The 26,146-nt window shown below is 46.4% G+C and overlaps 1 protein-coding gene across 1 annotated transcript; it reads left to right on the forward strand.

The window, feature by feature from the left end:
• Window positions 1–1,723: 1,723 nt before the first annotated feature.
• Window positions 1,724–4,761, forward strand: LOC119000871 (binder of sperm protein homolog 1-like). Its single transcript, XM_037066018.1, has 3 exons — window positions 1,724–1,784; window positions 3,660–3,791; window positions 4,407–4,761. Exons 1-3 carry the CDS (start codon window positions 1,724–1,726, stop codon window positions 4,559–4,561), a joined length of 348 nt encoding a protein of 115 aa, XP_036921913.1. The 3' UTR covers window positions 4,562–4,761.
• The last annotated feature ends 21,385 nt before the right edge of the window (window positions 4,762–26,146 follow it).

Consider the following 26,146-nt stretch of genomic DNA (forward strand, 5'->3'; position numbering starts at 1 on the left):
CATCGGGGAGGGGAGAAAACCGTGGTGGTTACTTTAAGAAAAGAAATCTTCATCTTTGCAAAAAGGTCATGACCACATGCTAAGTGCTTTTCTGTGTGCCCGGGCTGCGTGGGATTCTGAGACACCCTGTCCTTGAATCCTCGCAGCAAAGCTGTGGAGAGTTGCAAGGCAAAGATTTTCTCTAACAGGTGCAAAAACTAACTTGATCTTATTGTAAAAGCCAAGGACACATCAACACATTTTTCTTCAACTTGTACCTTTCAGATAATATTAAAAAGAACTAAAATGAAATGAAATGAAAGAATTCAGAAATGATTTTTTGAAAGTTCTCCCTATTATAGTGTGATTAACTGAGCAGAAAAGTGGGGGGAAAAGTAAATCGTTTACTTTGGCCTGATGAATTATTTTTTTTTTCAAATGGTTTTCGTTGTTTGTGTTCAATGACGATATTTGGAAGCTACAGGTGTGGCAAAAGGAAAAAGGAAAAATCCCGTGCCGCACCTAATCACACTATTGAAATTAAGCACTAATGAAATCTGAATGCACCACCTTTAAAATACGATTATTCTTACTAGAATATAATTTGGTAAAGTATTGTCTTTTAATTTGGTTTCAAAGGCTCAATCTAGTGAAATAAATCTTTGTTTAAAATTATGTCTTTCAGATGATAGTATGTCAAAACACAGTAAGTTGATCAAAACCCTTTTATTACAGTTTCTTTTTAAGTTTTGCAGTAAAATGTGAAGATGTTGAATGCTATTCTTCCTTTCCTGGTAAGAAATCAGATTTTTCAGGAAAAAAGTGCTATTTTTATGCCCTTGTATATAAGAAAAAGAAGAAGAAAGCAATTACGATGTCCCTATAAATTTTACTATTTTTGAGGGATCAAATCTTTCATTATATACAACTTTATCATGAGATTTCCTCTTTGCAAAAAATAGTCTCATAGATCGTAATGAAATAGAAAATGTCTTTCATCACCTATTGGATGAAGTACAGAAGAGCCCATGTTCACTCATATCTCATCATTATTATTGCCTATGTGATTTTATAAAGATATATTTTTATTTCCAAATTCCCTTGGTGATGAATATTTTTGGACTGATCTCTACTTTTTTTTACTGTCATGAACCTTGCTGAAATGAACGTTCTTAACCCTTAAAACCAGGAAAGAACAGAGGTCAGAGGTATCTACTTTGACCAGAACAGGTTAAGATTATCGGGGGAGGGGGCATTCTAACACACGTGACATTGCAAAAGGAAATAATCCCTAAGCCTAGAGAAAGTAACAGGCAGAAGTATTTTATGATTATAAACTTAAGAATGCCTAGGGACACTAATAAAGACTACATTTTTTTAAATCCTCACCTGAGGATACCTTTATTGATGAAAGAGAGAGAGACAGACAGACAGACAGACAGACATTGATGGGTTGTCTCCCATACTCGGGCCAGCTGAGGATTGAACCTGAAACCCAGGTGCATGGACCACCCTCCAGCCAACTGAGCCACCCAACCAGGATGGTAACCAGTTTTAGTGAAAGAACCCAACTGTGCAGCTGGATGGAAGACAAACTTTCCCAGCCAATAGTTCTTCTCTCTGGTAAGAACCTACCACACACTGAAGAAGAGGGAAGCCTTCCATTCACCTCCACGACTGAAACCATCTCAGAGTTCAGTCCCTGAGAAACATGCAGGACTCACGTGAGGGAAACAGTGAAATCATGTCGAGGAGCACACAGCGGGTTCTCAAGGAAGAGCAGGTCGTGTTCTTGGGGGGAGCAGGTAAGAATATAGTAAAACCCATGCCCCCTTTTGCTTTTCTTTTTCAGAAATTATGATTTTCTTTCCAGAAGACAGAAGTAAGTTGACCATAAAACTTTTGCTGCTGAAGTGCCTTTTCTTTTCATGCTGTAAAAAGGAGGAAATCAATTGGTTCATTTTCTTTTGTTGTTGTTTAAAAAACATGTCTTTTTTTCTCTTTTCACAAAGTGTGTTAGTACCTTGTCAGCAGATAAAGAAAGCTGATGGGGAGAAGTCTCCCTGCATTTCACTGGTGCCGTGGGTTTCTACACTTTGGTTTCTGCTGGTCTAACAGACAACACTGAATGTGTGAAAGTTCCTAGAAAAAATGTCCCATAGTGATTAGGAAAATTATGAACCAAAAGTAGCGCTGCATTGGGGAAACACTGTTTGAACCAACCGTAAATACAGTACATCACACAGCATGGTATTGGCCCAGCAAGAGTCTGACAAAAAGAAGTGGCACTTTCTGTTGTGTGTTGGCTGCCTACCCAGTTCATGTCACCTCCATCTATCTTGCCCTTCCTTTCTTTCTTTCTGGTAATTTCCATACCGTGATAGAGAACATAGGATGGGTCCCAGGATGTGGGACTAGAATCTGATCACGGTTTTAAACGTATGGACATTTAAATGAAGGGGTACTTTACCTTTCCTGAACAGCCCCTTGAAAGAACCTTAAGTTGCATCAGGTGGAAAACTAAATTGCTGTCTAATCAAATTGTAACTGTGAAGGAAACAAATTCATTTCATTTAAGGAGAAAATGCGGGAAAAGCAGGTATGACCTAAGGACCAGGCAAGGTTTCCAAGCAAAACAGGAATCATCTGTTATCAAAGTAATATTTAAAAAGTGGGTAAACATTTCATGCTGGTGAAGACTCAGGTGAGAGAGCCCATTAGTGGGCAAGAGGAATTGCTAGTGTCCCCAGAGAAAGTGATGCCGTCGACGCTAAAAGTTCACAGACGCTTTCACCGGATAACCTTGTTGTGCGAGTTGCAGCCTGGAGAACCCAATGCTTCCGTGCGGAAGGGCTTCCACACACGGAGTGTTTGTCTCAGCTACATTTGCAGATGGGACAGAGTCTGAATGGGAGAAATCTTGAATGAATTTTGGCAAAACTCAGATCAAAGAACGTGAGCCAGCCTCAGGAAGAAGGTAGAGAGAGCTATGAAGTTAAAGCATGGGTTGGAAAGAGATATCTATATTCTGTTAGGTTAGAAACAGACCTTATGGATACAAACGAGGATTCGTTTGGGGAGAGAACAAAAATCTGTGTGCATGTGCATGTACATTACGTGTGGTTACCCATGTTACGTGGTCAATATATGTTGTGTGGGAGGAGATGTACACCATCTCCACTCAGAAATAGATGGGTAGTCAGAGATGCCCACTTATCTGGGCCTGGAAACACACGTGGGAAGATGCAAACCAGGCTATACACATCCTGTGTGTCTGTGTGCACGCGTGTGCCTGGCATGTGTCTCTCTGTGCGCGCAGGTGTCCGTGTGCCTTGTGTGTGGGTGTGTATGGTGGTGGAAGAGGGTGAAGAGAAGACATACAGGGGAAATTGTTTAATAAAGTAACGCCCACATGTATGCGTCTAAGGTGAGGCTAGATTTCAGGCACGGGGGCAGGTACTAGCTGAGCGAAATGCCAAGGCTGAGTGTGTCTGGGCAAAGTGGGTGGGCGCTGGGAGTCTGCACCCAAAGCTTTATGGATGGAGGCCCCCCGCCCTCTGCTCCCGCACCACCCGGTAGCCCTTGGGAGAACCCAGGCAGCAGCGGCTCAGGCAAGAGGCAGCTCTGTTCCCTCCTGGCCAGCAGCCCCCAAACTGGAGAAAGATGCTGTTTTTCCCTAGATGGCAAGTGCTTCTTCCTGTTCTACCACAACAAAGGCTTGTTCTACAACTGCATCAAGTTCCAGTCCAAACACGACTGGTGCTCCTTAACGCAGACTTTCAAAGGCTATTGGAAGTACTGTTCGGATGAAGGTGAGTGTCCGCCCTCGGAAGCCCTCCAGGTGGTCGTCCTGGGCTTGGCAGCCCAGGTTTGCTCAGCCCCCTGACCGCCCCGAGGGACCGGAGAAGAGAGTGGCCAGTCCATGGAACTGCGAAAATAAGTCATGGCAGGTGTGAACACCCCATCACACCAATGATGTGTTATGAGTGCACCCTGAGAAGAAATCTTGTAGCCCTGGCTGTTGTGGCTCAGTGCATTGAGCGCCGGCCTGCAAACCAAAGGGTTGCCAGTTCGATTCCCAGTCTGGGCATGTACCTGGGTGGCGGGCCGCATCCCCAGTAGGGGACGTGTGAAAGACAACCACACATTGATGTTTCTCTCCCTCTCTTTCTCCTTCCCTTTCCCTCTCTCTAAAAATAAATAAATGAAATCCTTTTTTAAAGAATCAGATTTAAAAAAAAATTAAAGGAAAGAAATCTTCCACCAGAACCTCAATCACCCCCCACCAGCATTGTTGCCACAGGCTTTGGCTGGAATAGAGCAGGGTGAGAAGCAGGTGTTTGTGTGTGTGAGAGAGAGAGAGATGCCGAAGAGGAGGCATGAAAAAGAAAGATGTCTTCTCCTGACTGCTTCTTTCCTCCGTGCAGACATGGCCAAGTGTGTGTTTCCCTTCTGGTACCGACGCATGATCTATTGGGAATGCACCGATGATTCAGACGCATATGGGAAGAAATGGTGTTCGCTGACTCAGAATTATAACAAGGACAAGATTTGGAAATACTGTGATCCCGATGATAGTTAGAGGAGGCGGGGCTGCAGAGGTTGGTCGCCTCATTCTTAGGGCACAGAATCCTCGGTTTTTATCGGGAAAGCAGCAGGCAGGGTTTGGAGGTGATCTGGTTGTCAATAACTCGGGTTTTGGTGATGGTTGGAGCGTTTCTAGCCTCGGCACTCCTACTTGCTACCTGTGTAAAATTGGGCCCTTAAAAAAGAGTGGGTGGGCTGGGGCTGATCTTGAGGTGCCAATGATGTGGTGCCAATCACGAGGTGCCAGTGCTATCGCTTATCACCAATGTCCCAGCCCAGGGGGGCAGATATCGGTCATGGGGAAGACTGTGCTTACGTGTGGGTTCAGCGGTATACAGGAGCTCAATATGGTTGTGAACCTAAGACCACAGAAAATAAAGTCTCTTCTAAAATGCATTACCCTGATGAAGAATTATTGTTTTAAAGATTTTGTGAATTTATTTTTAGAGAGAGGGGAAGGGAGGGAGAAAGAGAGGGAGAGAAACATCCATGTGAGAGAGAAACATGGATTGGCCGCACTCCGACCAGGGCCCGAACCTGCAACCCAGGCATGGGCCCTGACCGGGAATTGAACCAGTGACCATTCACTTTGCAGAACGTTGTCCAGCCCACTGAGCCACCCCAGTTGAGGCTGTTATTAATCTTTATAGCAACCCTATGAGGTAAACATCGTCACCATTTTCAGAAACTATGAGTCAAGTGGATTAACTCATTTGGGGGCACTGGGAATTAACTAACTTTTAAAGAGTTTATAGCTTTAAGACTTTATGATATAGCCCTGGCTGGTATAACTTAGTAGATTAGTGCACACTGCAAACCAAAGAGTCACCGGTTCAATTCCCAGTCAGCACACATGCCTGGATTTTTGGGTCAGGTCATGCCCCCAGGAGAGGGTGTGCAAGAGGCAACCACACATTGATGTTTCTCTCCCTCTCTTTCTCCCTCTGTCTAAAAAAAATAAAATCTTTTTTAAAAACAACTTTTATGATGTCAAATGGTGATAAAAGTCAAAAGCTAAACAGCATTACCACATGACCCAGACATCCCACTTTTAGGCACATACTCAAATGGATTGAAAGTGGGGACTGGAACAAATATTTCTACATCAATTGTCTTCTCAGCCCTATTCATAATAGACAAAGGAGGGGGTAACCATGACGTCCAGCCGCAGATGAGGGAATGAATGACGTGTGGTAGAGCCATACAGTACGATACCATTCGGCCTTAAAACAGCAATGAAGTGAAGCTCCTGTCTGGTGCTGAGTTGGGTGGAGCATTCATTGTCCAGAACAGCAAAAGGCATTGAGTTTGCTTTCCCGTCAGGGCACGTACCTAGGTTGTGGGTTTGATCCCCAGTGGGAGCACATACAGGAGGAAACTGCTCTCTCTCTCTCTCTCATCCTCCCCACACCCTCTCTCTTAAAAAACAGAAACTATATTTAAAAAAGTAACGAACTCGATACATTCTACCACACAGATGAAACTTGAAATCATTACAGTAAGTGAAATAAGCCAAATACAAAAGACCAAATACTGTAGAATTTCATTTCCATAGGAGAATTCTTAGAGACAGATGGTGGATTAGAGGTAACCAGGGGCTGGGGGCAGGGGAGACCCGGGAGTTATTGCATAACGGTGCAGGTTTTCTTGGGGTTCACCAGAAAAACAGTTGCGTTGCTTTCCATGGCCTTGCACAAATGCCAACGTGCTGTGGGCTCTCACTCGGTACCAGTATGTGCCCTGACTAGGCATCAAACGCTCCAACTTTCGGTGTCTGAGATGACACCCCAACCAACTGAGCCGCCCAGCTGGGGCCAGAGGGATAGTTTTAAATTCAGCTGTGTCACTTATGGCAAGTAATTTCCCTGACCTCTCTAAGCCTCGGTTTCCTCCCGTACAAAGTACGGATAAGGATGGTAGACGTCTCGTGGCTCTATATGCGGATAAAATAATACGTGCAATTCTTATTACTTGGGGTAGTCATGTTCTATAAAGTTGCTGTGAAGACCAAGTTAGTGAATATCGAATATGGCTTGTAGGAGCAATGCAGGGTTGGGCTCCTGCCAGAAGCATTTTTACATTTGCATCAACACTTTACCTCTGTTTCTGACACCCGTTTAACATATATTGTTGCCTTATCCAGAGTAGGGCAGTTGATTGGGCATAGTCCTGAAAACAGAAAGGTCACAGGCTGGATTCCTGGTCAGCCCTCGCAGTCCGGGCACATGCAGGAGGCAACCAATCAATGTTTCCTTCTCACATGGATGTTGCTCTCTCTCTTTCTCCCTTCCTCTCTCTGTGGAATCAATAAAAAGAAAAAAAATTAACTACATATACATATGGTTGATTCATTAACATGGAACTCACAGCCAACATACTATATAATGGGTGCCTGAACAGAACTGTTCTAACGTAGAGATTTTCTTGGTGTGACACACCCACAGCCTGGGGACGCCAGGAGGTGCTTCAGCACCGCACGTGTGGGCATCTTTTTTTTTTTTTTTAAAGATTTTATTTATTTATTTATTTATCTTTAGAGGGGAAGGAGAGGGAGAGAAACATCAATGTATGGTTGCCTTTCATGCATCCTCTGCAGGGAGTTGGCCTGCAGGGAACCAGCCTGCAACCCAGGCATGTGCCCTGACTGGGAATCGAACCGCGATCCTCTGGTTCGCAGGCCCGAGCTCAATCCACTGAGATAGATCAGCCAGGGCACGTGTGGGCATCTTAAACAGCAAAATCACCAACAGAAAGAACAAAAAAAAAAAAGAAAAAGAAAAAGAAAAGGAAAAAAAGAAAACCTGCACCAAATGTGGCACTAAATAGACCCGCAAAAAGGAAATTTGCTCATAGGATGTAAGCTGAGTGTAGACACTGAGAAATTCAAATGTTTCGCTGCTCTGCGTTTGTCTGTGAATTTCACAGCCAGGGTGGATGGTTTGCGGGAGTTTGTAAGATTCGTAGCTGAAGCCCGCCCTCTGCCATCCAGGCAGTGAAGGGCAGTGAATTTCAAGGATTGCTTTGCTTTTTGTTTGGAGGAAGGGTTAGGGTTAGGGTTAGGGTTAGGGTTAAGATTAAGGTTTGTGGTATCTTATTGTGGAACATCCTAACGTGTCTCCCTCCCTTTCCTCTCCACCAGCCAGCCTTCAGAGGAGATCTACCCCTTCTGTTGACCCCCTTTTCCTACAGAAATGGCGCTTTCCAAGTGGATCTCCTCACGTGGAATTTCTCTCCCAGCAGAGACTGTCGCCATAGCTTTGCTTTTCCCAGAACGTCTATAGTCTAAGTCACGCAGCACAGTCATCCCTGGGTATCCACTGAGAATAGGTTCCAGCATCCCTTACCAAAATCTGCAGAGGTTCATCTCTTATGTGAAATGGTGAGTTATCTGCTTATAACGCAAGCAATCCTCCCGCATGCTTTAAACCATCTCTAGGCTACTTGTAACACCTGATGCAATGGAAATGCTTCCTGAATGGTCTTTACCCTGTGGTGTTTAGGGTTAATGAAAAGGGGAAAACTCTGTACGTGTTCAGTATACACACAACCATCGCCCATCACAGGCCTAATTGCGCATTACACGCCAGCAACAATGTCACATTTTATTTTGCTTTTATTTTTGAATATTTTTGATCTGCAGTTGACTCAATCAGCCTGTGAAGCCCACAGATATGGGGGGGTGGGGAGACTTAAGTAGCATTTCACTCTAGGTTTGTTTTTGTTTTTGTTTTCACTTTGCAATATGTATCCAATGTTTTCCCACATCTTTTCATGGCTCCAAAGCTCTGTTCCCTTCTGGTTTTGATTTCTGGTTTAATTCCTTTGACGTCAGAGAATGTGCTTTGTATGAACTGAATCTTTTTTAATGTATTGAGACTTGCTTGATGGCCAAACAGGGGTGTCCCACCTTTGGCATCTCTGGGCCACACTGGAGGAAGAAGAGTTGTCTTGGGCCACACAGTATATACACTGCAACATGTAATCACACACAAAAAATCTCAAAATGTTTTAAGTAAATTTAAATTTTAAGTAGATTTTGTGTTGGGCCACATTCCCAGCCATTCTGGGCCGCATGTGACCCACAGGTTAGACACCCCTGAAATGGTTTATCATGGAAAAAAACTTAGAATTTTTTATTTATTTTTAGAGAGAGGGGAAGAAGCGAGAGGGAGGGGAGAAACATTGATGTGTGAGAGAAATATCAATTCATTGCCTCATGCATACCACCCCCTGCCAATGGGGACCTGGTCTGAAACCCAGGCATGTGCCCTGACTGGGAACTGAACCTGCAACCTTTTGGTTCACAGGCCGGAGCTCAATCCACTGGGCCACACCTGCCAGGACTATTACAGGAAATGCTTTCTGTGCACTAGAGAAGAATGTCTTTTTGGCTGTTGTTGGATGGAATGTTCTATAAATGTCAGTTGGGTCATATGGTTGATTGTATTTCTTTGTTTTTTTGTTTTCTTGAGGCCTCGATATCCTGACTGATTTTCTGCCTATTTGTCCTATCAAGTATTAAGAGACAAGTGCTGAGATCTCCAATGATAACTGCGCATTTGTCTATTTCCCTTTGCAATTCTACCAGTTTCTGCTCTGTAGATTTTAAAAGCAAGGTGTCGGCTTCCAGCCAAGGTGGAGGCATCGGCAGATACACTGTGCCTCCCCACGCAACCAAAATAAGGACAACAAAAATATAGAAACAAAAAAACAACCAGTACTGACATAAAATTGAACTGTATGGAAGTCCAAAAACCAAGGATTGAAAGTAGACACATTTATCCAGAGCGGTAGGAGGGGCAGAGTCAGGCTGCCAAACTGAGAGGGGTCGAGGGAAAATAAGTGGTGGGTGGTGGACCCCTGGAGTGCAAGGCAGCAGCTGGTGGACCCAGAAAGGCAGCCGAGGGGCTCAGCACAGTAGGCGTTCGGCAGGCTGGGCAGTCCCACATTTACGCCCAGATAAACCAGGTGAAACTGGGGGGCGCAAGAAGGGCCATGCAACCCAGGGCCCCAGAAGAAAAATGAAGCCTCAAGCACTGATTGAAAACACCTGTGGGGTTAGAGGTGCGGGGAGAGAGTCCAGCCTCACAGGAGAGTTCACTGGAGAGACCCACAGGGTCCTAGAACATACACAAGTCCACCCACCCAGGAATCAGCACCAGAAAGGCCCAGTTTGCTTGTGGGAAGTAGGGTAAGTGGCTGAAATACAGCAGAGAGTGGAGCAGGTGCCATTGTTCCCTCTAGGACCCCCCCCCCACATAAAGACTCACAATCCAGACACTGGGTTGCCCCACCCTGGTGAACACCAAGGCTTCACCCCTCATACACAACAGGTGCCTCAAGATTTAAAAAATGGCCCAAACAAAAGAGCAGATCAAAGCTCCAGAAAAAAAACAACTAAGTGACAAAGAGATAGCCAACCTATCAGATGCACAGTTCAAAACACTGGTAATCAGGATGCTCACAGAATTGGTTGAACTTCATCACAAAACAGAAGAAAAATGAAGGTCATGCTAAATGAAATAAAGGAAAATGAACAGGGAACCTATAGTGATGAGAAGAAAATTGAGACTCAAATCAATGGAGTTGAGCAGAAGGAAGAAAGAAACAACTAAATAGAAAAGAATAAAGAAACAAGAAATTAAAAAAAATGAGGAGAGGCTTGGGAATCTCCAGGACATATTTAAACGTTCCAACATCTAAATTATAGGGGTACCAGAAGGAGAAGAGGAAAATCAACAAGTGGAAAAGTTATTTGAACAAATAATAAAATAGAACTTCCCGAGTCTGGCAAAGGAAATAGACTTTCAGGAATTCCAGGATGCTCAGAGAGTCCCAAAGATGTTGTACCCCAAGGAGGAACACACCAAGGCACATCATACTTACATTACCCAGGATTAAAATGAAGGAGAGAATCCTAGAACAGCAAGAGAAAAGGAGACAGTTACCTACAAAGGAGTTCCCATCAGACTATCAGCTGATTTCTCAAAAGAGACTTTACAGGCAAGAAGGGGATGGAAAGAAGTATTCCAAGTCATGAAAGGCAAGGATCTACATCCAAGATTGCTCTATCCAGTAAAGTTTTCATTTAGAATAGAAGGGCAGATAAAGTGCTTCTCAGATAAGGTCAAGTTCATCATCACCAAGCCCTTATTATATAAAATGCTAAAGGGACTTATCTAAGAAAAAGAAGGTAAAAAGTATGAACAGTAAAATGATAGCAAACTCACAACTATTAACAACCACACCTAAAACAAAAACAAAAGCAAACTAAGCCAACAACTAGAACAGGAACAGAACCAACAGAAATGGAGATCACATGGAGGGTTATAAGCAGGGGAGTGGGAGTGGGAGAAAGAGGGAAAAGGTACAGAGAATAAGAAGCATAGATGGTAGGTAGAAAATAGACAGAGGAGGGTAAGAATAGTATGGGAAATGTAAAAGCCAAAGAACTTATATGTATGACCCATGGACATGAACTAAAGGGGAGAATTTGGGTGGGAGAGGGTTTGTAGGGTGGAGAGGGGTGAAGGGAGAAAATAGGACAACTGTAATGTTAATTATGACAACAGATTGCGCAGGGACAGACGTGAGAATTAAGCCCAGCTTAAGTGGACTTGAGGGTTCACAGCATTTTCCATCAAACTAAACAGCCTCTCTCAAAAGAAAGAAAGAGAGAAAGAAAGAAAGAAAGAAAGAAAGAAAGAAAGAAAGAAAGAAAGAAAGAAAGATTTCCTTGCCGTGTTCCACTCATGCAGCAAAAACGAGACTTTTTAAGCATGTTAACAACCACGCCATTTGGTCACCACACAACACAGTCCTTGCCTTTTGCAAAGTGCTGGAGAGGTTAACCGGGCCATTCCAGCATTGCCGTGAGTTATGCCTAAAACTGGCTCTCCTGTCTTCAGAACCAGAAATACTAGTTTCTCATGAAAACGTAGTTACACTTTTTTCTCAGAGCCATGGCAATGCAGTTATGGCGGGGAACATGGGACAGACTTCGAAAATCACTCCCGCCCACTGTCTGCCCTCCCGAACTTCAGCAGTGACTTTCCGATGATGACAAAGCAAGTCGTAGTCACCAGAGTGACTGATGGTACCACTGGTAAGATTGTTTGTTGCAGCCTAAATGTCCACCAGTACGTGAATGGATCAAAAACTGTGGTACATTCATATAATGAAATAATACGCAGCAGAAAGGAAGGAGCTCCTACCCTTTGTGAGAACATGTATGGAACTGGAGAGAGTGATGCTGAGTGAGATAGGCCAGGCAGTGAAAGACAAACATCGTATGATCTCATGTATACATGGAACCTAATCAGCAAAACAAACAAGCAAGCAAAATAGAACCCGAGTAAGCAGAGGGGAGGCGGGAGCGGGGAGGGGGATGACAGTGGGAAAAGGGGAAGGGACTAGTCAATGAATAAGTATTAAGGGCCCTTGGACCTGGACAACAAGGTGGGGATTGACCAGGAGTGGTGGCGGTGGTGGGGCGGGGAAAGAAAGAGCAATGGGGGGGGGTTGAATTGGGACGACTATAACTGAATAACAGTAAAATAAAATTTAAAAAAAGCGTTGCTTAGCCCTGGCTGGTGTAGCTCAGCAGACTGAGCGCAGCCTGTGGACCAAAGGGTCACTGGTTGATTCCCAGTCAGGGCACATGCCTGGATTGCAGGTCAGATCCCGGGGGCCACGTGAGAGGCAACCACACATTGATGATTCTCTCCCTCTCTTTCTTCCTCCCTTCCCTCTCTCTAAAAAGAAATGAATAAAATCTTTAACAATAAGTAAATTAATTGATAAAAAGATTGTTTTTCTCATTCCACATGTGGTCTGGTTGCTTCCCTACATCATCTCACAAACCCTCACACCCTGCCCACAAGGGAGGCTTGGCTTACTCAGTCAACAATTGCTCCTGACCATCACTATTGAGCGGGCAACTGTTTTCTGTTACGGGAGATGAGAACTGAATGGGAGAAAGTGCTCTCCACCAGAGTCTGCCATGTAGCCGGGGATAAAGATAATAAGCAGATAAAACACAGACATTCATCGATATGGGTTTAGACAGGGGGGTGGATGTGGGGGACTGGGTCAGGTAGAGAGCACCATCTTGCAGATTGCTAAGCCAGGGCATGCCACAGAGAGAGAGGATTGTGGGAATTACTACCTGATGAGAGTGACCAAGGGTCTTTCTGAGCAAATGACACGGAATCACAGAGACCTGACAAAAAGTGAGGAGGAGAGTCCTGCCTGATGTCCCTAAGAAATAGAGTTGCTGGCAGACAGACACACAGACATCAATGTCCTGAGATACATGGTATTTGGGGAGGTGGAGGCATAGCAGTCAGGGGGCACTTGGGTTGAATGAGGAATAGGGGATGACAGAGGTCAGATCAAGGAGGGGCTTCGGCCTCGGTATCATGAAAGGCTGTCCGGGATGCTCATCACAGCAGCAACACGGTATTGCACTACCTACCCTGTGGAGACAAGGAAGGGAAGGCAAAGATGAAAGGGGGCACTGGTTGGGCAATCATCATGGTACACGGGAAGGATCAGAGAGAGAGCATTGGCAAAAATCAGAAGCAGCTGCATTCAGGATGTGTTTCTATGGTAAAGTCTGTAGGGCTGGCAGGTCGTCTGGACATCGGATGGGAGAGAAGACCCAAGGGTGACTCCTGTGTGACCCGTGCATCCGGGGGAATGGTGGTGTCACCTCCTGAGAAGGGATGGCAGGGTGAGCAGGTCTGGTGGGGGAAATGAGGAGTATTTTGACCCCCCAGGCTTATAGATGAGAAGAACAAGGTTGACAGAGGCAAAGCCAGTTGCCCACAACCTGACAGTGAAAAAACGGTGAGCATTACATTGAAACCCGGGTGTGGCTCAGTTTGCCCAGCACTGTTCCTCCCAGTGAAAGGCCATTGGTTTGATTACCAGTCAGGGCACAGGCCTGGGTGTGGGTTCAGACCCCTAGCCCTAACCCCAGGTGAGACGCGTACCATCCATATTGCTCCCCCTCTTTTTCTTTCTCCGTTTCCCTCTCTGCAGTAAACAAATAAATGAATTGATCAATCATTATTTTAACTTCTAAGAAATTTAAACCCTTAACAGAAGGCTTGTCCACTTTCTCTTTGTTAACTTTTCTGTATGCCCATGAAATGGGCACTTTCACGTCTCCAGTTCTCCCCTGAAACTCTCAGCTCCTTGAGCTATCAATTAAAATTACGAGCATATTTCCTACACATACGTGTGGTTTAACTTTACCAAGAATCAACACTTCTTGCCTTTCTATGCTGGCTCTCAATTCACGCCTGTGATTCAAGATTTGAGTGTGTGAAGAAGCAGAGACCAAAAGTCTCATTTTACAGAGATGAATCATAGTGTTATGGGTTGAATTGTGTTCCCCCTAAACATTTATATATTGACCCTCTGTCCCCCCGCAAAGAGACACCAGAGGCAACTCTCCACTTGGAAACAGAGGAAAGGTCAGTGAAAAGGTAGCGGACTACAAGCCGCAAGGGGAGCCTTCACCAGAAATTTGATGGCACCTTGATCATGACCTTCTAACCTTCAGAACTGAGAAATTACTGCACGTTGCTTCAGCCACACAATCCATGACATTTTGATCTGACAGCCCTTACAGGTGCATACAAGGGTTTCCGGAAGATTTACCTGTCTTACCTACAACTATTCAACTCTTTTTTAAATTTTTTTTGTTTCGTATATATATTTTATTGATTATAGCATTACAGTTGTTCTATTCCCCCCTTCATTCCCCTCCACCCGCACACCCCTCCCCCATTCTTCATCCCCCCTTAGCTTATGACCACGTGTCTCAAGTTCTTTAGATTCTATATTTCCCCTACTATTCTTGCCCTCCCCCCATCTATTTTCTACCTACTGTCTATGCTATTTTCTGTACCTTCTTTCCCTTTCTCCTCCTTTCACTCTCCTGTTGCCAACCTTCCATGTGTTCTTCATTTCTATGGTTCCACTCTTGATCTAGCTGTCCTCTTGATTTGCTTTTGTTTTAGGTGTGGTTGTTAATAACTGTGCAATACTCAACTCTTAAAAGCGACACAAGCCAGTGAAGGTTGTCGGCCTGGTGGAATTCACCTTGTGCTCTGCATCTAGATATTTAACCACCCTCCTTAAAAAGATAGTGGGCCCTGGATGGTGGAGCTTAGTGGACTGAGTGTGGGCTTGCGAACCAAAGGATCGCTGTTCCATTCCCAGTCAGGACACATGCCAGGGTTGCAGGCCATTTCCCAGCAGGGGATGCAGGAGAGGCAACCATACACTGATATTTCTCTCCCTCTCTCCTTCCCTTCCCCTCTAAAGATGAAAAATAAAATCTTAAGAAAAAAAGCAGAAAAAAAGCTCATGAGTAAATTATTTAGCTAACCTTCCCAGAGAACAAGTAGGAACGCTAGGATTTGAACGTTCGTGGATTTAATATTGATGATCTTGTGTTTTTCCACTGGTTCCAGATCTTGGGATTCTGAATCCAAAACCAGGGCTACCCATCTTCCTCATTTTTTTCAGCAGATAAAACTGAGCCCCACTCAGTCCCCTCTCTGCAGGAATCATCGGTCATTCCTGCCCAGTGTCCTGCGATTCGTGCGTCCTCAGAAAGTTCGAGAGACTACGTACCACTCTGCCCCTTGGTTGGTCTATAACTTTGGTAGATTTTTCTGTTTCCTCTTCACCCAGCCCTCCCAATGCCATTGGCCAGATACCAGCTTCAGTTCTGGGAAGTATTTTACCACAGGTGGTTGACTGCCTTGAGATTTAATGACTATTCAGTCAAGCGACAAAGGACTAATGGGTTCTCTCTGAGGTCCCCGATGACCCTGCCAGGGGGCAGGGTGCTCTGGGTCCTGTTCCGGGTGTCCCGGCCCTGCCTGCAGGGTGTGGGGTGGGTGAATCTCCAGAACACGCCTTGCCAACTCAGCTCAGGATCAGCACCGCCTCTGCAAATTGTGAACAGTCAGAAATATAACTTCCCATTGTCTTTGGGAGAAGTCATGATTAGAATTAAGGACATTGTGTAAAATTCACCAAACATGAGAGTGAGAGAGAAAAAAAATATCAAAGATGCGTGATCTCTCCTACTCAGTAACAAAAGCTCAAATATTAGCCATAAATGTTAGCTTATTAAATAAGAGATACAGGAAACTGGTCTCACATTCCCACCGATTTTGTTTGTAGGTGCCCTGGGTGGTGATAGCTGTTACTTGGACACTATGGCGTGATGGAAAATAATGAACTGGAATTAGTTCAGGCAAAAAAAGAAAAAAAATTTTCCAAGTGTTCAAATTGATGCTTATAGCCCAGACATTTTTAGAGATTTGGCCGTAAGCTTAGAAAGTAAAAGTAACTTTCCATGATAATTGAGCTAGCAAGTGTCAGAGACCAGGGGAGTTCCATCTGGGGGACCGGTGGAGAGTGAGAGTTGAACCTGTGACCCTGAAGAGACCGGCTTCCTCTGTATGGTTTCCGCCTGTGAGACCTCTATGGCAGGTGGGGAGAGCCAGGAGTCCTCTATGACAGGTGGGGAGAGCCAGGAGTCCTGACATCAGACCCCCTGATTGAATCTGTGCTTCCCCACTTCCATTCCAGCCACGTCACCTTGACAAATGCTGTTGCCTTCATGAGCCTCAGTTTCCCCAGATATCAAATGGAGGATACGATTCCCACATGATGAAGCTGTAGGGGACTTCTCCCAGCTCTCGCAGGGGGAGCACTGATCCAGACCCACCTTGTCTACCTGCGACAGGTGACCTCCTTCCCTGCAAAGAGGCCAGAGGTTGTGTCCCTATCCACTATTTCAGCGAAACAGTAAGAAAGCAAATGCTGGCGGGTCAGACACGAGAAACTGGATGTCTCCAGTCTCCGTGCCTTCATCAAAGTTTCTGCACTTCTCCCATATTCTGTGTTCTCTTCTCCATATGGAAAAGACCAATCTGCCCATAATGGGTACCGATACTGTCACAAGTAGGGCATCACCGGAGCAGGCGGCACAGACAGATGCAGTCGGGTGAGCTCGCCTCTCCCTTCTCCACAACGACAGGATGCTCGCCCTCCGGGATTGTCTATTCATTACTGTGAATCGCCCTGGGGTCCACTAGGATCCCCGCCTCTTCCTTGGTTCTCACTCTCTCAACCTCTCCTCCCTCCTACAAAGTGCTCTCACCTCTTCTGCTCTTTCCAAGCCCCACTGTCTGTTCCCTGCACTGGCTGACTGAAGCCACAACGCTCGGCCTTTCTGAGCCCTCCTTGTCCAGGAGGCTAAAACTGGCTTTGCCTTTCTCGATGAACTTCCTGTTCCTTTGTTTAAAATCCTCACCTGAGGATATGTTTATTGATTTTTTAGAGAAAGAGGGAGGAGCAGGGGAAAAAACATGGACCAGTTGCCTCCTGATTGCACCCCAACTGGACAGCCAATCTGCAACGGTATGTGTCCTCGGTATGTGTCCTGACCGGGAATGGAACCCACGACCCCTTGGTGCAGGGTGATGCTCCAACTAACTTAGCCAGCTGGCCAGGGTGGACTCTCGTTTTTAAAAAAGAATCAGGCCCTGGCTGGTGTAGCTCCGTGGACTGAGGACCAACTTTCTCTCCCTCTCTTTCTCCTTCCATATCCCTCCCTCCAAAAATTAGTGGATGATATCTTTAAAACAAAATTTAAAAATAAAAAATAATGAAGGGAGTAAATGAGATGAAGTGGATAGGAAAGCATTAAGCCAGAGAGGTGGTTCTCAAACCTGAGCGAACATTGGGCTCACCTGGAGGGCTAGTCAGGACCCTAGGCCTGGCAGGGTCTCTTCCCCAGAATTTCAGCAGGTCTGGAGTGGGGCCCCCGTATTTGCATTTGTAACAAGTTTGCAGGTGAGGGGATGGAGCTGGTCCAGGGGCCTGGTCCTCAGAATGCTTCCCAGAGGGCAGTCCCTAACTTTTGTGTGCACCTGAGAGTCCAGGCAGGGCACAAAGTGCTCTTGGGTAAGTCTGTGTGCGGTGGAGCAGGCAGAGTGGGAGGGGCAGGGAGCAGAGAGCATAAAGTCAGAGGCAGCCTGGGCTGGGGCCACCTTCGGTTAATGGGGGTGATGAGAAAGATGGCCGGCTGGGTGTCCCTGGTTCTCTGTGTGCAGGGGCTGAGAGCAGGTGAGAGGGCGAGGGGAGGGGGCAGGGGGGGACATGGGAGGAAGGGAAGAGCTAGGAGGCAGTGGTTTGGGGCAAGATGGGCTAGAAACAGATTCTGTTCACTGTCCCTAACATCTTTTAAACGCCGCACAGTCCTGGGTGTGGAGCAGAGGGTTTGGAGAGTCCTGAGTTCAAAGCCTTGCTCTTCTTGCTCCTCTCGCTGGTTGGGTGAGTGTGGGTCGCTTTGCCTCTCTTTTCGCCTCAGCCTTCGTGCCCACAGAGTGGTTGTAGCTGTGAAGACAGGAGGCTTTGCAGTCCTGACAGCGTGGATGAACCTGGGGTACATCATGGCAGCGACGTGAGCCAGTTACAGAAGGATGAACACTGCATGGCCTCGCCCACATGGAGCACCTCGAATAGTCAGACTCGTAGGCAGAGTAGATGGGGGTGGCCAGGGACTGGGGGTCAGGGGGAGGGGGCGCTGTGCCCGGGGCCCCACATGTCAGGCAAGCAGGATGAGCAAGTTCTAGGGGCCTTTGGTGTGACGCCATGCCCCTCACTTCCTGAGGGCGTAGGTCTGCTGTTAGGAGTTCTTACCACAATTTTCAAAAGAGGAAGAGGAAGTTTGATAGAGATTACGTGGGAAATTTTTCCAAGATCTTCTGTTACAGGATCAAGGTTCAAAGTAAACAGTATGGAGGCTAGGCTGTTCTTTGTGTGAAAAAAAAAAAAAGAGTGTACCAGGCCTGGTTGGGCCGTTCAGTGGGTTGGGGTGTCATCCCAATACGCCAAGGTTGTAGGTTCAATTCCCGGTCAGGGCGCATACAAGAAGCAACCAATGAATATGTAAATAAATGGGAAACAAATCGATGTCTCTTGCTGTCTGTCTGTCTGTCTCTCATTCTCTCTCCCCCTCTCTCCCTCCTTCTCTCTCTCCCCCTTTTTTTCTCTCTCTAAAATTAATTGTAAAAATCCTTTCCTTGAATATTCACAGATTGTCTCTGAGGGTCTCACTGGAATGACAATACCTGTTATCTGTGTGTGTTTGTGTGTGTGTGTGGGGGGGATAACAGGGTGGTGAGGGTCAGGGATGGCTGGGAGGACTTTATGACTCCCCTTTCATAACTTCTCTGACATTTGAGCTGTGTGAATCCCCTCCCCAGAAAACAAATAACTTCAACCAAGAGAAAGCGATCTTGGTCTCTCGGGGTCATTGGAAGGTTCCAAGTAGGAAAGGCAGGCAAACCTTGGGGACAGTCCCTACCTTGCAGCCAGAGACCACCTGGAACACGCGGCATTTTGGGCAAGTCGGGTTTACCCCTTCCCGGAGTCCAGAAGACCATGCATCTTGGGGTGCCAGAAAGCAGCTCAGGGTTCTAAGCAGGACAGTGTTCAAACTGATTTCAGGGTTCAGGCTCTGGTTGGGAGGTTTGGGGGGAATCAAGTTAAGGAAGACGGGTTCGTTCAGCAATGGGTGTGGTCTGAAAGTGGGGGCGATGCCACGCCCAGGACCTCTGTGGGTCTCTTTGGAGAAGACACACCCAAAGGACAGGCGTCATCATTGTCACCAGGGAGGAAGCAGCAGTCACTCAGGGGGAGGAGGCTTTTGCTGGTCTGTGACTCGGTGGCCTTGTTCTGACCGCGTTTAGGCAAAATCCTGAAGTGGACTAGCTTTGTCTTGTTTTCTCAGGACCTGAGAGCCAACTTGTCCTGGTGGTGATTCTGGGGGGTGTCAGGTCGGCTTTTTGGATGGGGTGAGGCGTCAGAGGGTTGGGGGCAGGGCTGCTTTCTGTCTCCTCTGTCTCAGAGGACATGGGACAGGCTGTCAATCCTGGGTCAGAACTGGGGACAGCGTTTCTTCATCGTCATCGTTAGCTGGAGGGGGAGGAGGGAAGGGATCAAATAGTTCAAATCCCCATGTTTGGACCATTTCCGGGAGCACCTGGTTCTGGAAAAATATAGCCCATTCCTCGGAACCAGAGGTCCCCGGACTCCAGGCGGCACCCATTTCTGGCCAAGCAGACAGCGTCTCAGTGGAAGTCTCTCTCTGCTCTTTCACCTGTAAAATGAGGAGAGGGCTGCGGGGGTTAGAGAGGGTGGAGATGAAAGTTTTCAAGACCCGCCGCCCTCACTGGACAGAGCAGAAAAGCCACCGAGAGTCGGCTGGTGTGTGTAACACACAGTGTGAGTGCCCGTGGGTTTACCCTGGTAGGACTCCGACTGCAGGGTGAGGAGGTTCAGCGTGGTGGCAGCACCTCTGAAAACAAGTTTCGGGGTCAGAAATAGTGACCCCCCCTCCCCACAAAGGCGGGGGTATTTTAGAGGCTCAAATTCTGGGGCCAGAAGCACTGAACTACTTCTTGTCTTTTTAAAAAATTATTAGAGAGAGAGGAAGATGGATAGAGAGAGAGAGAGCAAGCGAGAGAGAAATGACTTTCTGTTCCACTGAAAGTGGATTTTTTTATGGATTCACTGGTTGATTCTTGTTTGTGCTCTGACCAGAAATGGAACCCACGACATCCCATCACCTAGTGGGATGAAGCTTAACCAACTGAGCTAGGCAGCCAAGGCTAGAAAGAAATACTTTTCCTTAAATATTTACATACCCTCTGCCTGGTGTGGCTCAGTGGATTGAGTGCTGGCTTGCAACCCAAGGGGTCGCCAGTTGGATTCCCGGTTAGGGCACATGCCTGGGTTGTGGGCCAGGTCCCACAGTAGCAAGAGTCAACTACACATTGGTGTTTCTTTCTCCCTTCCTTCTCTTCTCTCCAAAAATAAATAAATAAATAAATCTTTTAAAAATTAAAAAATCATTCTTGTAAATGTGAACATCTTGTTAGCTATTTTCTCAAGAGCAGGGTGACTATCAGCTAACACAGTGCTGTACTCACCCACCTAGTAGCTCCCACTTGGAGTGCGACTCAAACTGTATATTAACGTTACGTCAACAATGAAGTGAGACATATGCTTTCAGTCGCTCTCCCTGGTGTGGGGCAGTTCCAAGGTAACAACAATGTTGTGTTCCGATCACAGTTTCAGAAGTCGGACTTCTAGGGTACAAACCTCGTTCTCACCTGTCATGGGTCACATCAGTTCTGGTCACCCTCAGTTGCCTGTGACCTCTCCACTGTGAACCTTTGTGGGATGGAAGGGGAAGAGAGCCCTCAATTACAATCTCTCCTCCATTGCACTGTGGTGAAGGTCCACTGAGGACAGAGACTGGAACAGAGGAATGGCCAATGAGAGATGAGCTAATGGTTTTGGATGGCAGCTCTAGCCAATGAAGGATGAGCCAATGGTATCAGGTGACAGGTCTTCAGGTTTGCTTTACAGTCTTTTTTTTTAACATATTTTATTGATTATACCATTACAGTTGTTCTATTCCCCCCCTTCATTCCCCTCCACCCTCACACTCCCTCCCCCACCATTCTCCCCCACTTAGTTTAACCACATGTCTCAAGTTCTTTAGATTCTAAATTTCCCCCACTATTCTCGCCCTCCCCCCTATCTATTTTCTACCTACCGTCTATGCTATGTTCTGTACCTTTTCCCCCCTTCTCCTCCTTCCACCCTCCTGTTTCTAACCCTCCATGTGTTCTTCATTTCTATGGTTCCACTCCTGATCTAGCTGTCCTCTAGGTTTGCTTTTGTTTTAGGTGTGGTTGTTAATAAGTGTGAGTTTGCTGTCCTTTCACTGTTAATATTTTTCATCTTCTTTTTCTTATATAAGTCCCTTTAGCATTTCATATAATAAGGGCTTGGTGATGATGAACTCTTTGAACTTGACCTTATCTGAGAAGCACTTTATCTGTCCTTCTTAAATGAAAGTTTTGCTGGATAAAGCAATCTTGGCTGTAGGTCTTTGGATTTCATGACTTGGAGTACTTCTTTCCAGCCCCTTCTTGCCTGTAAGGTCTCTTTTGAGAAATCCGTTGACAGTCTGATGGGTACTCCTTTGTAGGTGACTGTCCCCTTATCCCTTGTGGCTTCTAAGATTGTCTCATTCATTTTAGTCTTGGCTAATGTAATGATGATGTGCCTTGGTGTGTTCCTTCTTGGGTCCAACTTCTTTGGCACTCTCTGAGCTTCCTGGATTTCCTGGAAGTCTATTTCCTTTTCCAGACTGGGGAAGTTCTCCTTTATTATTTGTTCAAATAAGTGTTCCACTTGTGGCTGTTTCTTTCCCACTTCTGGTACCCCTATAATCCGGATGTTGGAACGTTTAAAGATGTCCTGGAGGTTCCGAAGCCTCTCCTCATTTTTTTGAATTCCCATTTCTTCATTCCTTTCTGGTCGGATGTTTCGTTCTTCCTTCTGGTCCATTCCATTGATTTGAGTCCCAGTTTCCTTTCCATCGCTATTGGTTTCCTAGACATCTCCCTTCATTTAAATTAATCTAGCCTTCATATGTTCCTCTAATTTGTGACTATAATCAACGAGTTTTGTGAGCATCCTGATATGTAGTGTTTTGAATTGTGCTTCTGAGAGGCTGGCAATCTCTTGGTCGCTTAGAGTTTTTGGCTCTGGTACTTTGAGTTCTTCTTGCGCCATCTTTTGGGCTGGTCGTGCCTGTTCCATAGCAGGATCGGAGCCATAAAGTGTTCACTAGAGCAGGGCAACTAAGTCGCTGGGTTGTGACGTTGTATGTGGGGGGGGGGTCAAAGAGGGACAATGGCTTCCCATCTGCCACCTTGCACCGCAGCCCCCACCAGTGCCGCAGCCACCACCTTCACCAGGCCCACGGGTTTCGTTCCACTGCACGAGAGTGCACCACTGCCGTCAGCCCTCCACCACTGGGTTCGCCCCCTGGGGCCTGCGTGGTCAGTCTCACTGTGCGCGAATGTGCGACCACAGTCAGTCTGTCCCATACCCCGAGTGGTTCCCGGCTGCCTGAACGCCTAGGTCGGGGATCTATCCTACCCGACCCTGCTCCACTGCTGGCTCCGTCCCTCTTACCGTCCCCGTTGAACGGTTCGTAGTTGTCGGACTTCCGTATAATTCCGTTTTCTGGTCTTTGGGTGTATTCTTGTTCTCCAAACCTTTGTTGTATTCAAACTTGGTTGTGGGAGAAGGCACAGTTTTTCCACCTATGCCTCCATCTTGGTGGAAGTCCTCCTGCTTTCCAATCTTTATGTGGGTCTAACCTGGCTGTAGGGTGGTGATGCTACCAAGAGGCAAAGTCCCTGAAACACACCCTTGGGTGATAAAAGAGCGACATTTGCTAGGAAGCACAACAGAGCAGAATCACCAAGGCTGCCGGGACTATTCAGTGCTCTCACATGGAACAAATAGGTTGTTTTCCTGAAATGGTGATATGTGGGCAGAAGCTAGGAGGGTCCCTCTACCGTCCGGACTTGTGGCATTTCAACTACCGGGAGGGGAGTTGCGTGACATTGGGTTTACTCTAGCTTACTCAGAGAAAGACCCTTGGGTGAGTCGGAGCTCATACTGAGTTAATGGGCTGTGTGGTGGGTGGAAGTGAGACCCCCCCCCCACGCCTCTTCACCAATTAGAAGGAATTGTAAAGCATCCAAAATGTGCTATCAGGAGCTGTTCTGCAACAGGAGAGCGGTTGGTTACATGAACTGCAAGGCACCTGTTAATTGCCATTCAACTAGGAATGGAGTCTTTTTGGAAGTGGTCTTAATTTTACCAATTTTCTTTTCTCTTTCAGGATTTATTGACCGTTCACAACCTCCAATTCCAGGTATGAATATATTTCTTTTCTTTTCTTTTTCTTTTTGGACTTAGGCTCAGCAATGGAAAATATCTTCTGCCTGAATCTTTCTCTCTTCTTTAAAGATTTTATTTATTTATTTTTAGAGAGGGGAAGGGAGAGAAAGATCAATATGTGGTTGCTTCTCACGTGCCCCCTACCAGGGAACAGGCCTGCATCCCAGGCATGTGCCCTGACTGGGAATCGAACCGGTGACCTTTTGGTTTGTAGGCCAGCACTCCATGCACTACGCCATGCCAGCCAGGGCTAGTTCTTCATTTGTCAAGGTTTCAAACGTAAGCCCCCACACATGAAACAATATTGTATTCCTGAAAGATCCTTGCATTTTTTGCTGTTTTACTCTTTCCTTTACTTTTCTCCTGGCACAAAAGGCCCCTCCCTGGTCCAAGCAGCCAGATCCTGTATTTCAAGGTCCATTCCAGCCAGCCCCCTACCCCCTGATTTCCTCCCCAGCTCCTTCAGAAGAGAACTTTCTTCTCCCATGGGCCTAATATCAGCATTGGTGGCTCTTGTCATTTGTTTGGTTGTTTCTCTTAAAAGCCTTCTCTGGGGAGGTCTAACCTCCCCAGAGCCCATACACACCTAAAATCCATCCGGTTTCAATGTACCCTTATCTGACATTTTAGTAAATTTTCAGAGTGGTGTAGACACCAGCTCAGTCCAATTCTAGAACATTCGTGTCACACCAGGAACATCCCTTGCGGGTTTTTTGCCGTCACCCCTACCCCCACACAGCCACTAGTTTGCCAGCTTTTTCTTCGGTTTGGTCTTTTCTGGGCACTTCAGATACGTGCGATCTCTGGCGTCTGCTTTCCAGGTGGAAACGTTGATCGCAGAGCTCATGTGGGTGCAGCACAGATGACTGTGTCTCCACATCTCTGTTCCTGGGAGACTCGAGCCATATGTGCAGGTCGACCACTGACGCTCAGTTTTAACCCACTAAGCTCTCCTGGTGTTGGGACCTTTAAGGGAGAAATAAAGATGTGGGAACACTTTATGGGGGTTATAGTCCAACCAGAGAAAGGGAAATCTTGGTTCCATGGTGTGTTGATTGGCCCTGGCTGGTGTGACTCAGTGGATTGAGTGCCAGCCTGCAAACTGACAGGTGGCAGGTTCGAATCCCAGTCAGGGCACGTGCCTGGGTTGCGGGTCAATGTTTCTCGCCCTCCCTCTCTTTCTCACTTCCTTCCTCTCACTCTAAAAATAAATAAATACAATCATGAACACAGTGATAACTATCGCTCATGAAATGGTTAAATGATCATCTGAAATATTAAATGATAGATATTTTAACAATATAGTTAAATAATAGAATAAGAAAAATTCTGACATACTCGTTAAAAATGATAATACCAGCCCTGGCTGGTGTAGCTCAGTGGATTGAGCGCAGGCCTGTGAGCCAGACAATTGTGGTTTGATTCCCAGTCAGGGCACATGCCTGGGTTGCAGGCCAGTTCCCAGCAGGCGATGCAGGAGAAGCAACCATACATTGATATTTCTCTTTCTCTCTCCTTCCCTTCCCCTCTAAAGATAAATAAATAAAATATTTTTAAAAATTATAATACCATTATTATTGAATAATAAATGTAGATCACGTATTTTGGTAAGTAATCAAAGTTACTAAATAGTAATAATAAATGAATGTGGTATCAAGATGATTTCAAGCTTATGAAGGACCAACTGATGTTAATGAAGCTTGTGTTTCTGTACCGGCTCCCACCAGCTGGTACCATGGGTTTAGCCTCGAACAGGATGACTGTGGTCATTTCCGACAAACCAGAAAAACTCTGAACAGGTCCTCACATGTTAAGTCAGTGGAAGAAAAGGGAACTAGTCAGGCAGCTGGGCACGAATGGATGGAGCATGGTCAGGGTGTGCGAGGAAGTTCCATGTAGATGTGGGCAGAACAGGAGAGGAGCTGAACAGGCGGGGGCTGGTGGGGAGAGTGTTGCTCCCCAAGGAGAGAAGATCGTGCCTGCAAGTCAAGGCGAGCATTATGGCTGCACATTCGGGACCCTCCAAGGCCTGAGCAGAGAGAACCCCAGGAGAAGGCCCTCCCTGGTGAGGTGTTTGGGGAGCCAGATCAAGCAGGGCATCATGGCCATTTCAATGCTATTTGTTGTCCTGAGAACTGTGGGTCAGTGGCAGGGTCAGGTGGGTATTGAAGAGAGAACATTCTGCCCTGGCTGGGTGGGTCACTTGGCTGGAGTGTGTCCTGTGCACCAAAAAGTTGCAGGTTCGATTCCTGGTCAGAGCCCATATCTAGGTTGTAGGTTCAGTCCCCAGCTGGGGTGCATGTGGGAGGCAACCAACTGATGTTTCTCTCTCACACTGATGACCCCCTTCCTTTTCCTCCAAAAGCATTTTTTTAAAAAAACGTATTCTTGGGTGAGGATTTAAAAAGAAAGAAGGAAAGAAAATTCTCCCTGCCAGTAAAGAATGATGTGAGGATGGGTTGGAAGCATCCGGAAACGTTATGGCCCTGGTTGAGGCCTGGCACAATGCCAGCTGGCGACCAGTGGGGTGAAGAGAAGTGAGCAATGGAGAGATACTGGGGGCCCCTTCTGAAGGCTGGAGATTGGTTTTTCTAGGAGGCAGGGAGAGGGGGGACGATTTGGACAACCAGAGTTTGGGGTGAGGAGATGGGGTGTGTGCGGTCTCTGGGGTTTACAAGGGAAGGAAGACACCTACTCCAGTCAGCTG

Source organism: Sturnira hondurensis, unplaced genomic scaffold (genome assembly GCF_014824575.4).
Source record: "Sturnira hondurensis isolate 20B ecotype Veracruz unplaced genomic scaffold, ASM1482457v3 Scaffold0016287, whole genome shotgun sequence".
NCBI classification, from domain to species: domain Eukaryota; kingdom Metazoa; phylum Chordata; class Mammalia; order Chiroptera; family Phyllostomidae; genus Sturnira; species Sturnira hondurensis.